Here is a 17,283-nt window from a genome sequence, read left to right as displayed (position 1 = left end):
GAAGGCCAGAGCGTCCAGAGCACAACTGCATCAATAATCCTCTTGGTCTCTAGCTTCTCCCTCGGGCATCTGCAGGAGATGTCGAGCGGCTACTAGGGCAGACGAGGCATGCAGGGAGAACCGCTACCAGGATTGGTCTTGAGAGCGTTGGGCAGAGCGCATCTTCCCGCCAGGCATAAGTGAACTTCAAGTTGAGGATATGTTCAAAATTATTTGAGTTCCTATTAGTTTCTCGTTGCTGAAGTAGAAGTGGGGTGGATGGCAGGGTATAAATTAGATATTTACTGATTAGTGATCCCAAACCTCAGAGCTTTTTCTTGGTGCTCCCTCTCGGTGGCCATCTTACCTGGTTATACTTTTTCATTACCAATAGTGACGGCCCATGTGATGGAGGATGTCTCATCAGCTTCAACTTGGGCCAATCCACAGAAACTTTTGTGTTAAGCCCATACATCACATGGAACCACAAGTCCAAATAAAGAATCCAAATCCTTCCATAACATTTTCCTAAATCGATCAACCGGTCTGTACCATTTCACTGGGTGTTCTCTCAATTTCGGGAAATTATTTGTGAATGATGCGAGATCAGTCCTGCTCCATTGTATATGGACATACCATCCATCAGGCACATCTCTCAAGAGAAGCATGTGTATATCCTCATCGTCCTCCTCTGATAGAGAGGGAGGCATCTGCACCCTGACTTTCTTTGGTTCCTTCTCCTTTGACCATCTACTTTCCCATTTATCTCATTCACTCCATTTTCGAATGTATGTAATTAATTCCTTGATCTGGAATCTCATTCCTGGTTATCGCATGTTTGCAAGATCTCTGTCAGTAAAGCATAACCTGGAACTTTTCAGTAAGATTTTGGATTTCTGTATATCAATTCTATGTGTTTGGGCTAATTCAGATAATTTGTAAGGAAACTTTCCTGCACGTCTGATAATGTCTTTACAGAGGTATAGTCGTTCATCATCCTGATTGGCATTCAGTTGGGACAGTTCAAGAGTCCCAATTATCATTTCTTCTAATTCTACTTTCAGTCTAGCCACATCCATTCTCATCTCTCTCTCTTGGGGACCAAAGTATTCGTTCCACTCATTCCAGGATTCCTACTATTTGTCAGGGCATCTCAGAAGACAACATATCCATGTATTCCCATACTTAGACGATTGGCTCATAAAGGCCAAGTCATTCAAACAGTGTGTTCAACACACATCTAAAACAATTTAGACACTGCACAACTTGGGGTTTACAATAAACCAGACCAAGTCACATCTACAGCCCTCTCATGTACATCAATACTTAGGGGCTACCATAAACACCAATACAGCTCTAGCTTATCCCAGTCCGGCCTGGATACAGAGCATTCAAGCCTTAGTCACAAGGTTTCAAAACCAACACTCTCTCCCAGCCAGAGTGTTCATGCAACTAATAGGCATGATGGCATCTTGCATTTTTATTGTACAATATATGCAACACTGCAAATGCTTCCATTGCAAGAATGTCTAGCACATCAGTGGAATCAGGCACAAGGACAACTGACAGACCTGGTGTTGGTGGACAGCCGCACACATCACTCTCTACAGTGGTGGAACACCAAAAACTTGTCCAGAGGGCGGCCATTCCTTGAGCCTGTTCCACAAATAGTACTAACAGACGCATCCCTGACAGGATGGGGAGCACATCTGCTCCACCACACAACTCAGGGAAGATGGACTGCTCAACAAAAAGTGCTTCACATCAATCACCTAGAGTTGCTGGCGATTTTCCTGGCACTAAAGTCCTTCCAAGTACACATAGAGAACAAAGCTGTCTTAATCCGGACAGACAACATGACAGCCATGAACTACATACAGAAACAAGGAGGGTCACATTCCCTGCAACTGTCCCAGCTCGCACAAAACATTTGGAGATGGGCCATTCCACAAAAGATAGATCTGCTTGCAGAACACCTTCCAGGAGTTCACAATCAGATAGCTGACCGACACAACAGATTCACAAATGTGAACTACATCTGCAAGTTCTTCAACCATTCTTTCACAAGTGGGGTCATCGAGACATAGACCTGTTTGCCACACACGAAAACGCAAGATGCCCAACCTTCGCCGCCAGGTTTCCACACCCGTTGTTCAAAGGCAATGCGATATGGATGAACTGGTCAGGCAGATTAGCGTACGCTTTACTGCCAACCCCACTAATACCACTAGTGGTACGCAGACAACGGTCTCTCAAACTGATCCTGATAGCTCCCACATGGACACGCCAACCGTGGTTCACCACATTGCTAGAGCTCTCTCTAGTTCCACACCAAAAACCGTCTCTCACACAATCGATGCTAATGCAGACCCATGGAGACATCAGGCATCCAGATCCAAGTCAACTGAATCTGGTGATCTGGCTCCTGAAGTCTTAGAGTTTGGTTACTTTAACCTGCCACCAGACTGTATGAATATCATTAAAGAAGCCAGAAGACCTACGTCTAGAGTTTGCTATGCTGCTAAATGGAAAATATTTGCCATTTACTGCAATAATAATCAAATTGATCCTTTAGATGCTTCCATCCAAAATATTATCTGTTACCTTCTCCATTTGCAAAGCTGTAATCTAGCTTATTCATCTATACGTTTACATCTTGCCGCCATTGCCGCATACCTACAAATCAGACAACATATGCCATTGTTTAGAGTACCAGCAATAAAAGCTTTTATGGAAGGATTAAAAAGAATTATTCTTCCTAGGTTACCAACCTCTCCAGTGTGGAACCTAAACATTGTTCTTACAAGGCTCATGGGAAACCCTTTTGAACCTTTACACAAATATGAACTACAATTTCTCACATGGAAAACAGATTTCCTCGTTGCTATTACCTCTCTTAGAAGAGTTAGTGAGAGTCAAGCTTTCACTATACAAGAACCTTTCTTACAATTACACGTAACAAAGTGGTTCTAAGAACTAATCCTAAATTCCTTCCGAATGTAATTACTCCTTTTCATCTAAACCAATCAGTTGAGTTACCAGTGTTTTTTCAAACCCAGACTCGTTAGCAGAAAGAGCTTTACACACACTAGATGTCAAAAGAGCTCTTCTCTATTACATAGATAGGACCAAGTCCTTTTGCAAAACAAAGCAACTATTTGTAGCCTTCTCTCCACCACATAAAGGCAATCCCATTTCAAAATCAGGCATTGCCAGGTGGATTGTTAAATGTATACAAATATGCTATCAAAAAGCAAAACGCACATTAACAGTTCCTCCTAGAGCGCACTCCACGCGCAAACTAGGAGCCTTACATGGCTTTCTTAGGAAAAATTCCCCTAGAAGACATCTGCAAGGCAGCAACATGATCTACAACACACACCTTCACTAAACACTGTTGTGTTGATGTGCAAGCCAAGCAGAAAGCTGCAGTAGGCCAAGCTATCCTTAAAACTATCTTTCAAACTACTGCAACAGACACAGGTGACCACCGCTAGGGGAGACACTGCTGCACAATCAATGCTAAGTGTACAATCTGCAGCTCATATGCCTCGAACGGAAAATGCTACTGTATGCATCTGTTCTTGGCATGTAGAGCTGCAGAGTTGTACAAGCCCTCCCTCCTCCCCCGGTCCTGTGTCTGTTCCAGTTTTATCTTAATTAGATACACACACATAGACATACTTTCTTCATTCTACCAACTCCATCATTTCCCATCATGGCAAAAAACAATCTAAGGATGGAACCGGTGCCCATGCGCACTATCGTCCAAGGGAGGAGTCTCCTATCTCGGGACTACAAAGAGTTCTTCCAAGACGACAACAACATGCAATCATCCGAGCTCAACACCAGGTGGCGATCTAATGCTAAGTGTACAACTCTGCAGCTCTACATGCCAAGAACAGATGCATACTGGTAAGTGGCATTTTCCTTACCCACAGTTCTCAATTCAACAATCATAACCAATCCCAGCGCAGCTCTCTATGACGTGTTCAGCCAATACCTATACCAGCACGGCACACAGTGACATTAATCTCACTTCTTGCAACCGCTTAATGGATAAATAAATAGATTTCTAGAGTGCATTGCTACACCCAACAGTGCCTCATCACTAATTTGAATGTTAAGGGGCGCGAAAGGATGCATGTGACCCCCTGTGCATGAGGACCAATGCCTTTTTTTAACAGGAACAGGAAGTCAATGTTGGTTTTCAGATGAGACAAAATTGAAGCTTGCCTATGTCATTTGAGAGCCAGGGTCCCTGCTGCATTCTGAACAGTTTGTACTTTCAGCAGCAGGTGTTGTGGGAGTCCCACATAAAGGGCATTGGCATAGCCAATCTGGAAACCACCCTGGCCAGGAGAACAGTAATCTTTGCAGGCAGGGAAAGGATTTGCAAAACTCTTTTGTCCGCTCGCATCAGACTGAAGCATGTGCCCGCTACTGCGTTAATCTAAGTTTGTAGTGTCAACTGTTTGTCAGTCTTGACTCTTAAGTTTTTCACTACTTCTGCTTGGGCGTTGGGTGGGAGAGCCTCATCCAGCCAGTGACCTTGCAGTTTGAGAGTGAAATTATACCTAAAGCTAAGAATAACAGTCTTTATCAGTATTTCATTTGAGCTGATTAAACCAATCCACTGAAAGACCGCAAATAAGCAGGGTTTGATGGCACTTGGACGTTTGGCTCGTTTTTCTTGAAAGAAAAAAGTAATGAGTGTTGTCGGTGTAGGAGATTATCTTGGCCCCAAAAGACTCGACCAGCTTTACCAAGGGAGTCTTATAGGTGTTGGTCTGAGGGCCGAACCCTGGGGCACTCCCACCGAGACACTATTCTTTCTAGATGAAAAAGGTGGCTACCAAACCTCTTGGTATCTATCTTCAAGGAAGGATTTCAGCCAATTTAGAGCTGAGCCCCTGATGGCTATATCAAGACGACGGATCCGCAGCCTGGAGTGCGGGACCATATCAAAAGTGGCAGAAAGGTCCAGCAAAACAAGAACTGCTTACCACCAGCATCTAAAGTACATTTGATCTCTTCGGCAACTTCCAGAAGCACAGTTCCGGTGCTAAATTTAGGCCTGAACCCTGACTGGCTGGGGTAGAGGATTCTGTTGGACTTTACGTGTTTAGAAAGCTGCTGATTCAAAAACTTCCCCCAATTTTAGATGAGACTGGCAACGGGGAGATGGATCTGTAATTACTTGGAATATTGGGGTCTGCATTGTGTTTTTTTTAAAGAGGGACAAGATCTTGGCCTGTTTCTAGTTGTAGGGAACAATCCCAGACGCCAGATATGTATTAAGTGGGGAGTTCAACACTGGATTGATAGCATCCACTCCCTTTGCAAGAACAGATGGAGCATGGGGCAGAAGGAGAGCTTGACCTGAGATTTAGAATAGCCTGTCTCAAAGCCTCTATCGAGATTGGTTCAAAAGAGGAGAGTTTACAGGTGATGTCATCAGGAAAAGCTTACGGAAAACAATGCAAGTAATTTTAACAACTAACTTTGTCTGCTCCACTAAGGAATTTAAAGATTATTCATACACATGAGAAGCTATTAGGAACAACATTTTCTGACTTATTCTAATATTCATTTCAAGTGAAACCTTGACCAGTGGGATCTCACTCAGATTGATACAGTCACTCCCTGCGCACTGAGATCAACTATACCAACCATATGTCACTCTCACACAAAGATAAAGTCCCTATTTCAATAATGCTTTTGAGACATCTCACAACAAGCACCACAACACAGCAGACCACTACACCCAGTGTCTTCTACTCTGCGACTTGACTTTGTCTCTTATCCAAGGATCTTGGGCCACGACGGACCCAATAACTTCTTCAACTTCTCTGCATCACGCGCCACTTTCACACATCAACTTAAATCAGCTCCGCATAACACCACACAACCATTTTAAAATAAGGCAATCTAAGCATAAGTAATTGCAATGTATAACCCTATTAATACTCCCACTTCTCCACTGCTACAAGTAGTTTCCGAACCAGCACAACTCCATTAATTCTTTGACCCAACCATGGACTTTTAGGGTTTGAACCGGGCTTGGGCAATTTCTAGATATGACACCCTAACTCCCTCACGTCAGTGGAAGACCATTATCTGCTACCAGATTTGATTCAGCGTTTTCTGTGCCCACTTCTTTACATTTGATCCTTCAATGGACCTTTCTCTCCAACTGAGAGGTGATGAGAGTTAGCATTAACATTAATCAACAATTCAATTAATAGTGCAGCCCATTTGGCTACACAATGAGGGCCAGGAATCGGTAGCTTGGGTTAAGAAAGTTTATTGCAAATTCAAAATTAAGTTCTAGTACACAATTCGCACAACCATGGTATAACGATGCTGAATAATAACTGGGAAACCCAAACTCTTAAAGTTTAGGTGTACCAGAATGAGATATAAAGGAAATTATGTCACTGAGATTACAAAATATTAATAAAAGCAATTGATGCTCAGAAAAAAGTCTCAAATGTTGTTGTCTATGCCTAGTAAAATGTAGAATCACAGCAGTTAGAGAATTAGAACCATCCTCTTTGTTGGACCCTAACGAGCCTCAAAAATCTGGGACTTCCATAAAGGAAATCAGATTCAAGCAAAGGAAAAAAGGTTTAGAAGGTATCACTGTCTCAGAAGCTCCTTCAAGAGGCATCTATGGGTCAAGAGAAAAGTGTTAGCCTAAGCCACACTTAGGAAGGAATCAGATAGGTGTTGCTGTCTAAACCTCTAAATGACAGAGAAGATTCGAAAGAGACCTACAGCATCTCCGGAAAAAGGTGTCTGCTGCAGTCTGAAGAGGTGAACACTAAATTATAACAAATAAAGTCCACTGGGTAACACCCACTTTGCACTCATCATCAGGGGTCCATTGTTTCAGTGAAGATTCTTAACCCCTTGCATGCTCATGACGAGCTGAGGTCGTCATGAGCTACAGGGCTCCGGTGCTCATGACGAGCTGAGCTCGTCATGGCCTTTAGAACGCTCGCACGCTGGGCTAATTCCCCTGCTGTGCTGATCGTTCTAAAGAAAAGGGTGCGGCCGTGACGAGCTCAGCTCGTCATGAGCACAGGAGCACTGTAGCTCATGAGCATGGGAGCTCTGCGCGCGCCCCTCTCCCCCCAGCACAGCAGGGGAATGTGCCGAGCAGGGAAGGGGTTAAGTACAGATGGATACATCGGGAGAAATTGCACACTAAACATGACAACATCAATTTTTCATGTACACATCACTCGGTAACATACTCAATAGGTCTTTCAGTTGATGCTCTTGTCCCCCTTGTTCCTTCATCAAAGTCTTCTTTTCCGGATCTTGTCTCTATTTCTAGTACAGTAAGGCATTCATTCTACAACTTACAGTGTTTGTGAATACTTGCAAGATAAGTCGAGTTAGCAGAAAAATGAAATCTGCTTTTATGCAGCATGGTGAAATACAGGCCTACATATGACAATTTAATCATTAACTTCAATGGTGCACATTTAATATGCATGTGCGCATTTAAACACAAATGAATATACGTTTCTAATGTATTAGGTTTATAATATGCAGTAAGCCCTTAATATAATCAGCAGTATTTATGACTAAGAACTACATTTAAATCAAATATATGGAATGTTAATTCACGTATTACATAAACTTTATATTGTTTCCCATAAAATCACATTCTACGTAAGTAAGGATGGTTTCCATGTAGCTTTTAAATGAATAAATGTTATTCACATGATATAGCACACACATTAGGGAAATCACATTTCATGGCGATTTCCTACCTGGCAGAGGCGTTGTGAACATTTCCCTGACGAAAGAGGCAAGGTCCATTTTCCACCTAGCCGCACCCGCTTCGCGGGTGCCGCGTCGCACGGGAGTGCGAGGAGCATCTATCACCGGCAGTAGGAGCAGGAAGGCGGAGGCAAGGGTGAGTGGCTCGGCGGGGCTGCGAGCGTGCGGGGACTCCAGTGACCAGGAGTCCCTGCGAGACCACGGACACAGCATCCGGTCCGCTCTCCCCGCTGGCCCGCCCCCCGCCTTCCTTGAGAGTCATAAGGCGACTCCTTCAAGCACCTGTGGGGCGATTTCCTACCTGGCAGAGGCGTTGTGAACATTTCCCTGACGAAAGAGGCAAGGTCCATTTTCCACCTAGCCGCACCCGCTTCGCGGGTGCCGCGTCGCACGGGAGTGCGAGGAGCATCTATCACCGGCAGTAGGAGCAGGAAGACGGAGGCAAGGGTGAGTGGCTCGGCGGGGACTCCAGTGACCAGGAGTCCCTGCGAGACCACGGACACAGCATCCGGTCCGCTCTCCCCGCTGGCCCGCCCCCGCCTTCCTTGAGAGTCATAAGGCGACTCCTTCAAGCACCTGTGGGGCGATTTCCTACCTGGCAGAGGCGTTGTGAACATTTCCCTGACGAAAGAGGCAAGGTCCATTTTCCACCTAGCCGCACCCGCTTCGCGGGTGCCGCGTCGCACGGGAGTGCGAGGAGCATCTATCACCAGCAGTAGGAGCAGGAAGGCGGAGGCAAGGGTGAGTGGCTCGGCGGGGCTGCGAGCGTGCGGGGACTCCAGTGACCAGGAGTCCCTGCGAGACCACGGACACAGCATCCGGTCCGCTCTCCCCGCTGGCCCGCCCCCCGCCTATCACGTCCCCTATATAACATAACCTAACTCCCACAGCGCGGGACGCAGCTCGGGGCGAAGACCGGGCTAAGAGCGGGCCGTTTGAGGCCGTTCGAGGACTGAGCGGACTGGACTGGCCCACCCTCTTTCGCCATTTTCACGCCTCCTCCACTAAGCATACATTCGCTAATTAGTTTCTATTTTGGCTGTTTTGATAGGTGATTACCCCTTGACCAAAAAGACATGAGTACTAGGGTAACACGGAGTAAGGCTTCCAAGGCTGGCCTTCAAATCAGTGGCCCCATGGATGACTTTATTACCCGTACTAATATAGCTATCGATCACGAAATATCCAAACTCCAAACTCGGGTCTCTTTAGAATTGGTAGCTGCTAGAAGACTGTCCCAAGTTATAGCACTTTCTAAAAAATCCTCCCTAGGCCACATAGCTGCTTCGGTTACCCCGGAGCGCCCTACCATCCCCCACTGTGTAGTTACACAGGCTGATGTCCATCGGACCTCGATTCACTCCATCCCCGCCTCACCGGTAGAGCACCACTTTAACGCAGATGAAGCTAATTTATCGGTTGCTTCCTGCGCTCAGAAGCCTATTTCTAACCCCCAGGTATCCCCGACCATCATTAGTGGTAAACTACCCAAAAGAAAGCGTCGTGCACGTTCTGCCTACTCCCGTAAAAAGGCGAAAATTGCAATCCCACAACATCTACCATTGACAAGAGTATTGCCACCTACCGCAAAATTAGAGCAAAACTCAAGGTCGCAGCCCCCAAAGGAGGGAGGGACTGTGGAGCTAGATGCCACCTCCCCTACCACCATTCATAAGGTCGAGGGTTCACAGGCTGAAGGGTTGGGTAAGAATGAAAGGGAATTTATAGATCTGGTCTGGGAAACCTTAATAAAACTCCTTTCCCCTCTTGACCTCAGACTCTCAAGAATAGAAAACAATTTGCTCGAGATGGAAAAGAGCATTATTGCTCTGGCCACTCTCGACTTGAGAAGTCTTGAAAATCAGGGCTACCCTACAGCAGACCCAATTCCACTAACCCCTACCAACCAAGCCCAGAATGTCCCGCCCTCAGTCCCAGCCACTATACGGCCGATTCCTAAACCGAGGACTGTGGCCGTGGACCTAAATTCCACTACCTCCAAACCTAAGGCTCCCCAACGGGCTCTCAAGCCTCAAATAGAAAAGCCCAAACCTGGCGCGCACCCTAAACCCACTCCGAGTGAAGTACAGGACCCCACCAGAAAGGACAACTTTAGAGGGGGGTACATCGACCTTCCTCCAGAAGCCAAAGACTATGTGGTAGTATTAACGGGTGTCCCCCAGATTGGCGCAGGCCAATACGAGAATCATTGGTCGCTGAAAAACAAGATTATGTATTGGCTTAATGTGAACAGACCAATCCCTAACGGCCGGAGAAGCAGAGTCCTGATGGTTCGAAGAACTCCCTGGGTGGGCCCATCAAAGAAAACCAGCCCTGGGGACTGTATAGTGGTGACCTTTGAGGACCCACATACGGCACAGTTCATCTGTTCCTGGCCTGGTAGTGAAGGGTCCCCGGTTATACCTAGGCCTCTGTCCTTTTTCTATCCACCGCGCCCCCGAGACACCCTGGCGGACGATTGGACTTTGGTGCAGCATCAACCATGGAAGAGCCACCCTAATACCCACAATCATACTCTCCCACACTGGAATGGCCCCCCAATCTCAAATAGATATGGTGGCTTGGAAGAGGTAGATTGACTCTCTAGCCTGCATGACAAATACCAACTGGGAAAACCACTATCACTACCTACGCCAGGGCTAACCGAATCCTTACCCTCTGATCCCTTAGTAGGTTCACTAGGATCTGTAAATAGTGTAGCTATTGAGGAAGGGATGACAGTTCCAAATACTTCAGACCTTCAAGGTTTGGAAGACCAGCCGGATCTACTCAGCATGACTCCTCGACCACCAATCCAAATGGTCCCAGCAGTGAGGTCGATGACTGACATGACCATGGCTCCCAGATACCAGCAGTCTGAACTTCGTGTAGGGATCTCTAGAGGGGCTGTGTCTAATTCTCCCTTACCTACTTTTCAACCTATCCAGCTTATCCCGGGTGCGCCGTTGATAAAGATCTTAAGCTGGAATGTGGCTGGGCTTGCCCGCAACTTTGATAGCCCTGAATGGATTGCCTTCCTAGAACCCTACAGCATCTGCCTCCTGCAGGAAACTTGGTGTCTAGAACCCAGACACAGAGTAGGCTTCACAACCTACTTTGTCCCAGCCGTTCAACAACCTGGCACCAAAGGTCGCCCGTCCGGCGGTCTCTTGATTTGGGTCAGCATCGCTCTAAGGTTAAGTGTTACCCAAAGGTCTACTAAATCTCCTGACCTTCAATGGATAACATTACATCGCAAAGGTGGGAGGAATTTAGAAGTTTTCAACATTTACTTGAGGGGTTCCAGTGGTGGGACATCACGTCTAACTTCAATAGGTCTAAGCAGCGATTTAGCTTCCTGTAACATTGACTCCTATGTCCTTCTTGCTGGGGATTTTAATTGCTGTTTTGAGCCATTGGCTAGGGAAGATATTTTGGATACCTTTGAAGAGGACTCAAGGAGAGGTATCCCTATCCTAAGCCTTGACCCGATTCCCAAATGGACACAAAGCGCGATAGATATCAACGCCCTTTGCCTTGAACACAATCTGAGACCAGCCAATGGTCGCTCTAAATCGGACCTTATGGGAGCTCATACATACAACAGGACGGGGCGATCTTCCAGAATCGATTTCATTATGCTTAACTACAATCTTTGGTCTTTCCACCAGGACATGGAGGTCATTGTGTCTTGTGACAGTGATCATAACCCACTCTCCCTATCCATTACCTTTCCTTGGCAGGATGGGTCCCAAGTCACTTTAGACCATAAGTGGAAAACATCACATGAAATCGTTCCCTCAACCTGCGGCAGGCGCCTGAAGTGTGTTAGAGTCTTGGCGGACGAAGCAAGGATGGCTCAAGCCGGGTCCATCCTGATAGAGGTGGATTCCAAGCTTGATGCCTTAAGCCCCCCTACTAAAAAGACTCTACCACTATTTACAGAGACCATAGCGGCTTTGAGTGACTTGTTTATTATCTCCCAATCCAGTACCAGGGTGGGTCCGAAAGGTGTCTCCAGGGCCAGAGACAAGTGGTACTCCTCTAAATGTCGAGCAGCGAAGTGGGCACTTATCTCTGCAGTTAAGAACCAAGAACCTATCAGAATAAGAGCTGCAAAGAAACTCTATAAGAAAGCTGTGGTAGAAGCAAAAGAGGCCCATGATCTAAACTTCTGGCGGGAGCTAACAGAAGCAAGCACTAGGAAAAATGCCAAGGAGTTTTGGGATCTGCTAAGAGCCAGGGACAAGCCTATCGACCAGCAGCTAACCTGTAATATCCCCGGTGATGTTTGGTTGGATCACTTTTCGAAGCTGTACTCTGCCCCACTGGGGGCATCTCACCATGTTCTGGCTCCCTTACCTTGCCCCGCAGATGATCTTCCAAGTAGGATGGTTTATTCTCCAGACAGGAGGTAGAAAGGGCAATTAAGGGTATTGTACCCAATAAGGCTGCAGGCCCTGATGGGATTCCGGGCGATCTGCTAAAGTCGTATCCAGCTTGTTGGAGCAAATTGATTGCTTCTCTCCTAAATGAGGTCCTGTTGGGAGGCTCTTTCCCTGATTTTTGGAGGGGTGCGGAAGTGGTCCCTATTTTTAAGAAAGGCTGCAGGGACGATCCGGCAAACTATCGCCCCATTAGTTTGCTGGATTCAACCCAAAAAGTCGCGGGTAAAGTAGTACTGACCAGGATTTTGCAGTGGGCAGAGGAAAACCAGATTTTGTCTGATCTCCAAGCAGGCTTTAGAACGGGGACTGGCACCATTGAGCAGACATTTCGCCTTCTAATGATTTATTGGAAAGTAGTGGTGCTGGGAGGGGGCAGTTTGTACTTGGTCTTTATAGACCTGCGTACAGCCTTCGACCTGGTGCCACGAGCATTACTGTGGAATGTCCTCAATGGGTTAGGCTTACCGCCTTACTTGCTGGCCTTACTCATAAAATTCCACGATAGCAATTTTGCCCAAATTAGATGGGGTTCCCAGGGGGAAAAAACATCTCGCATCCCGGTAAATAGGGGCGTCCGCCAGGGTTGTGTGCTTGCCCCCACTCTGTTCTCTCTCTATGTTAACGGAGTGGTGGAGCATCTCCTTCAACATCCATCGGATGCACCCTCCCTGGCCGGGAAGAAAATCCCGACGCTCCTATTCGCAGATGATACCCTTCTAATTTCTAAGTCTCCAGTGGGCATCCAAAAACTGCTCTCTAGCTTCAAGACCTTTTGTGACGACAAAGGTCTGGCTATAAATATAGGTAAGACTAAGTTTCTTGTCCTTAACCCCCCCCAAGAAATCCGTTGCTCCCCCCGTTCTAGACTCCGTTCCTTTGGAGAGAGTTAAGGAATTCGATTATCTGGGCATACGACTTTCCGACTCTATGAGCTGGAAGGCACACCATCAGAAGGTGTTTCTTGCTCACAAGAGGGTAGCAGGAGCCCTGCTTAAAGAACAGCGTGCCTCATCATTAAAACCTATTGGGGCACTTCTAGATATTTATAGGGCAAGGGTTGTAAGCGCAGCACTATACGGTGCAGAACTGTGGGGCACTCAGAGAGTTGACACCTTGGCCTCCCTCGATAACAATTTTCACAAAAACCTTATGAGGCTGCCCCACAGTACTCCCACAATCCCCCTTTTGCTAGATGCGGGCTCCCGCCCAATATGCGAGCAAGCTAAATTACGTCCCGTCTTACTATGGTCCAGAATATGGAATGTCCCCGAACTCAGCAGCTATGCAGATGCTCTAGAAGATCTCCTGTCCCTTCCGGGCTGCTATAAGATCACCTGGCTTAGGGAAGTCAAGTGCCTGCTTTATAAACTGGGTCTAGGAGATGCCTGGAGCAGCAAATCAGCTCCCTCAAAACAACTGCTAAAAAAGGTGTACTGGTCATGGGTGGACAACGAAAGAATGTGCAATCCAAATCATTGCAAATCTGTTGTCCAGTTTTTGTTAATTAAAGAGCTCCCTTTTAGGGAACCCTATCTGGATTTAATTCACAATTCAGGCGACAGATCTCTGTACATCAAATTCAGGGTGGGGGTACTCCCTCTGGGTCAGTTTACCTCGACCTGGAAACCACCCTTACAAACTGTACCATTTTGTCCCTTTTGCGATAAGAGGGTTGAGTCTGTTGCGCACCTGTTGTTCGAGTGTAACACCTATGTAATGCCCAGAAGGATGTGGTTGAAGCCCCTATGCAGGAGCCTGGGAACGAGATCTCATTTGGAAGCCCTGCGCATACTGCGCACAGATGCAAGACCTTTCTTCGCTTGCTGTATGGCAAAATTCCTAGGCTGGGCTTGGCGTATAAGAACTGCAAAAAAACTGTTGATTCAGTAACATGCTCCTTCCCTCTTCTTGCCCTTTCTTAAAATTACTACTGATCGTTTTTTAAATATTTAATGTTGATTTTGTCGGTTATTGTATTGACTGTGCTAAAAATGTTTTTTAATTGATGTGATGTCTTGCTTTTATGATATGTTTTTATATCGAAATAAAGCTAAACTGAAACTGAAACATTTCATGTCTATTGTGAGTGCATTATCGAGTAAATGAGGGCCGTTTTATTATCACACTTGGTTATGGTAAAACACATTAATAGGAGTAAAGTATCCAATCCTACTGTAAAAGCACTCTTTAATAGTGTCAACTGCAACACTTTTACATTATTTTGTTAAACCAAACATGATACATGTGGTGAGTGCACTTTCTTACCATGCGTCTCTTAAATGTCTATTACACAGCTTGTGACGTGTAAAGGGTGGACAACTTTGCGCTGCACCACTCTGCTGCAGAAAATAATTTACACATCACTTGAGGGTGTTTCTCTTGTCATCACCACTCCACCCCAGGGCCCTGCACCCATTCAACTGTATCAGGGGATGACCTACAATCTGTCCTTCCAAAACTGAGTTTGAAGCCTTGAGTATCCATTCTCACTTCTACCCTGCACTGATTTCTGAGCCATACTCCCTTTCTCTAGGACTGCCCTGGCTACAAAACTGTCAAATGCTGAGACACACAAACACCATGTAACATTAAGTATAATACAAAATATTATTGTAAGCTGAAAAAACATCTTAATAAGCAGAGTGATTGACCTATTTTAAAATGAGGCAGCTTTGTGATAGGCTGGTTGGGCTGAAATTGGCTTCAAACTTCATGGTTGTCTAATATCTGACTGATTCATAGATAAGGGCCCACTAGCATTTCAAACACATATCTTGACATTTCCTAATAGGACTCTTCCAGTGGGCCTATTTACACACTGTCAACAAACATAAGTTACTTTAAAATGATGACATGTGTTAAGGACAGCTTTTTATAAAATAGTGAGTAGTAATGTAGTTAGTTGATTGGTTGGTCTGGTATAGCCAGTTCCACCTCTCGGATTGATCCACAGAATTCCTATTGAATTCCAAAGCATGAAACTGGTCTGTGATTGCCATTCTAGCCTCCCAATCAGGTCCTGATGCTGAACAGTCATGTCTGAAAAGAGATTTCAAAGCTTAAAGTGTAATCCCTGTAAGTTTGTGTGCAGTTTCTAATTGAAGCAAAACAAGGTTTCAAATGCTACATTTCTAACGAGAACTTTTAAAACTCCACAATCTGGGGCAAACTGTGCTAATTAAAATCCAATATAAAGACTCTTCTATTGAGAAAACAAATTTCCTGAGACTTTCAGTTTTGTAAGAAATGCCAAGGCCATGCTTGTAAAATAAAGTGGGTGGCAGCGCTGGTTGCGTCACTTCATATTGTCAAAAGTCGAAAACTGCAGCATTACTTCTCCATGAACAGGAGGTAATGCAAAGTCATGTCAGGACGTTTTTCAAGATTTTTACACCCCCTTGTTTTGTCTTTGCAGGGCGGGGCCTTGAACGGCACTACAAAAAAGTCACAAGCGGCAGAACAGGAGGCCCGGGATTCAGTGGACACAGCCACATTGCTCTCCGGCGACGACGAGGATGCGGATGAGCGCAGATCGATAAATTGAGAGCACTGACCACATTTCCTTTGATGGAACAAGGAAGAGCTTCTCCTAAGTGGGAACCAGAAAGACTATGGTGATGACATTTGGGTTGGACTTTCTGCCAGGAGGATAAATTTCAAGCCCACTTCAACAAGGTGCTTGTCCCTTTGGAAGCCTTTTCAGTTCTTTCCTGGAGAAATATTTGCAAATTAGTATCCTTTTTTGTGGATCACAAATGAGGTGGACTATTCACTTTATTGTATTAACGAATTAGGTGCACAAAAGTGCCATCTCACCTTAAGACTGGTTAATCATTATTATTACAAATTGGACCTGTGCGGTTCCTCACCAGAAATGAAAACGCAGCAGTGCTGCATAGAAAGTAAACCGTGTAGAAGCTGCACATAAAAAAGTCTCCAACACATTTAAGTGCCAGCTGGCCCTGAACACTAAAACTTTCATTTCTAACAATTCTGCTACTTTTGCATCTAAGAAAAGGAAATATTTTAAAGCATCTACTAAAAGTCACTTGAATAAAGGGAATTGGGTTAATATTACAGTATACTCAATACAAAAGACACTATTGAACTAGGACTAGTGAATCAAGGTTTTTTCCTAATTCTGATTGCACTGCCTTCCTCGTTTAGATTTGTGCAAGGTCACTGCTATGGATACTCATGGTTCATGGGAGAAGAAAGAGAATACAGCACATCATGCATACGCTTGTTCACTGATCACTTATGTTCAAATCATTTCCCTCTAAAAACCCAGATTGTGAGTGCCTTGTTGGGGAATGCTATATTTATCACACTGAATAAAATCAGATAACGTGGGTTTTCGTATTTATTGCATGTTACAAGTTAAGCCCTTCAAAACTGAGCATAATATGCAGATGTTCCTACTTTCAAAAGGTAAATCCTCATGTCCCATTATTTTCTAGGTATATTTTTTATATAGAACAGCAGACTTGACCTGTCAATTTGTACCTGAGGAAATATGCGTGGTGCAGTCTTTGTTGTTCCAGGTATTCAAGGGGTGAGATAAGTTCTACACTGTTCATAATTCTCATCCTTGAATAAATGGGTTTGTGTGGATGGCTGACTTTTCCAGACAAATTGTCATTGAGGCCTTTTAGTCTTTTCACTTGAAAATGGTGCGTTTATGTGGCACTCACAGAGTTAACAGGAGAGAGGGTCTGACCCTCCCTTTGGTCGAGGATTTTGACATTCTCAGTACTGGGCCATACCAGTGCAGGAAATAAGGGGGATCCCGCCAGATCACGGATCCAGTAGCTTTATTGAGCTGGGATCCAGGACCTGAGCTGGCTTCCGTGAAATATGCTGAACTGTCCTAGGGTAATTTGACACCACCAGGACACAATCAGAGTGCCCACGTTGTCTGCTTTTTGTTCCGACATGCGATGTGCACACAGTAATGGGACTTTGCTATTTTCTATTTTCACTTCCAGCTGGGTGGAAAACAAAGGCCTTATTTAAAGGATCATCAGCCCTCCTTTTGTTCGAATACCAACCTCGATAG

The 17,283-nt window shown here is 45.3% G+C and overlaps 1 protein-coding gene across 2 annotated transcripts in view; it reads left to right on the top strand.

Moving 5' to 3' along the window:
• Window positions 1–16,807, top strand: part of LOC147685316 (lysosomal dipeptide transporter MFSD1-like) — a 152,256-nt gene extending 135,449 nt beyond the window's left edge. For both annotated transcript variants that reach the window (XM_086941236.1, XM_086941237.1), the window contains exon 13: window positions 15,640–16,807. In XM_086941236.1, coding sequence (XP_086797362.1) covers window positions 15,640–15,768 — 129 coding nt within the window. In that variant the 3' untranslated portion in view covers window positions 15,769–16,807. The remainder of the gene's footprint in view (window positions 1–15,639) is intronic.
• The last annotated feature ends 476 nt before the right edge of the window (window positions 16,808–17,283 follow it).

This window comes from Lissotriton vulgaris, chromosome 10, assembly GCF_964263255.1.
Source record: "Lissotriton vulgaris chromosome 10, aLisVul1.2, whole genome shotgun sequence".
Taxonomy (NCBI): domain Eukaryota; kingdom Metazoa; phylum Chordata; class Amphibia; order Caudata; family Salamandridae; genus Lissotriton; species Lissotriton vulgaris.
The sequence above is the reverse complement of the archived record's forward strand: the minus strand, read 5'-3'. Positions and strand labels throughout refer to the sequence as shown.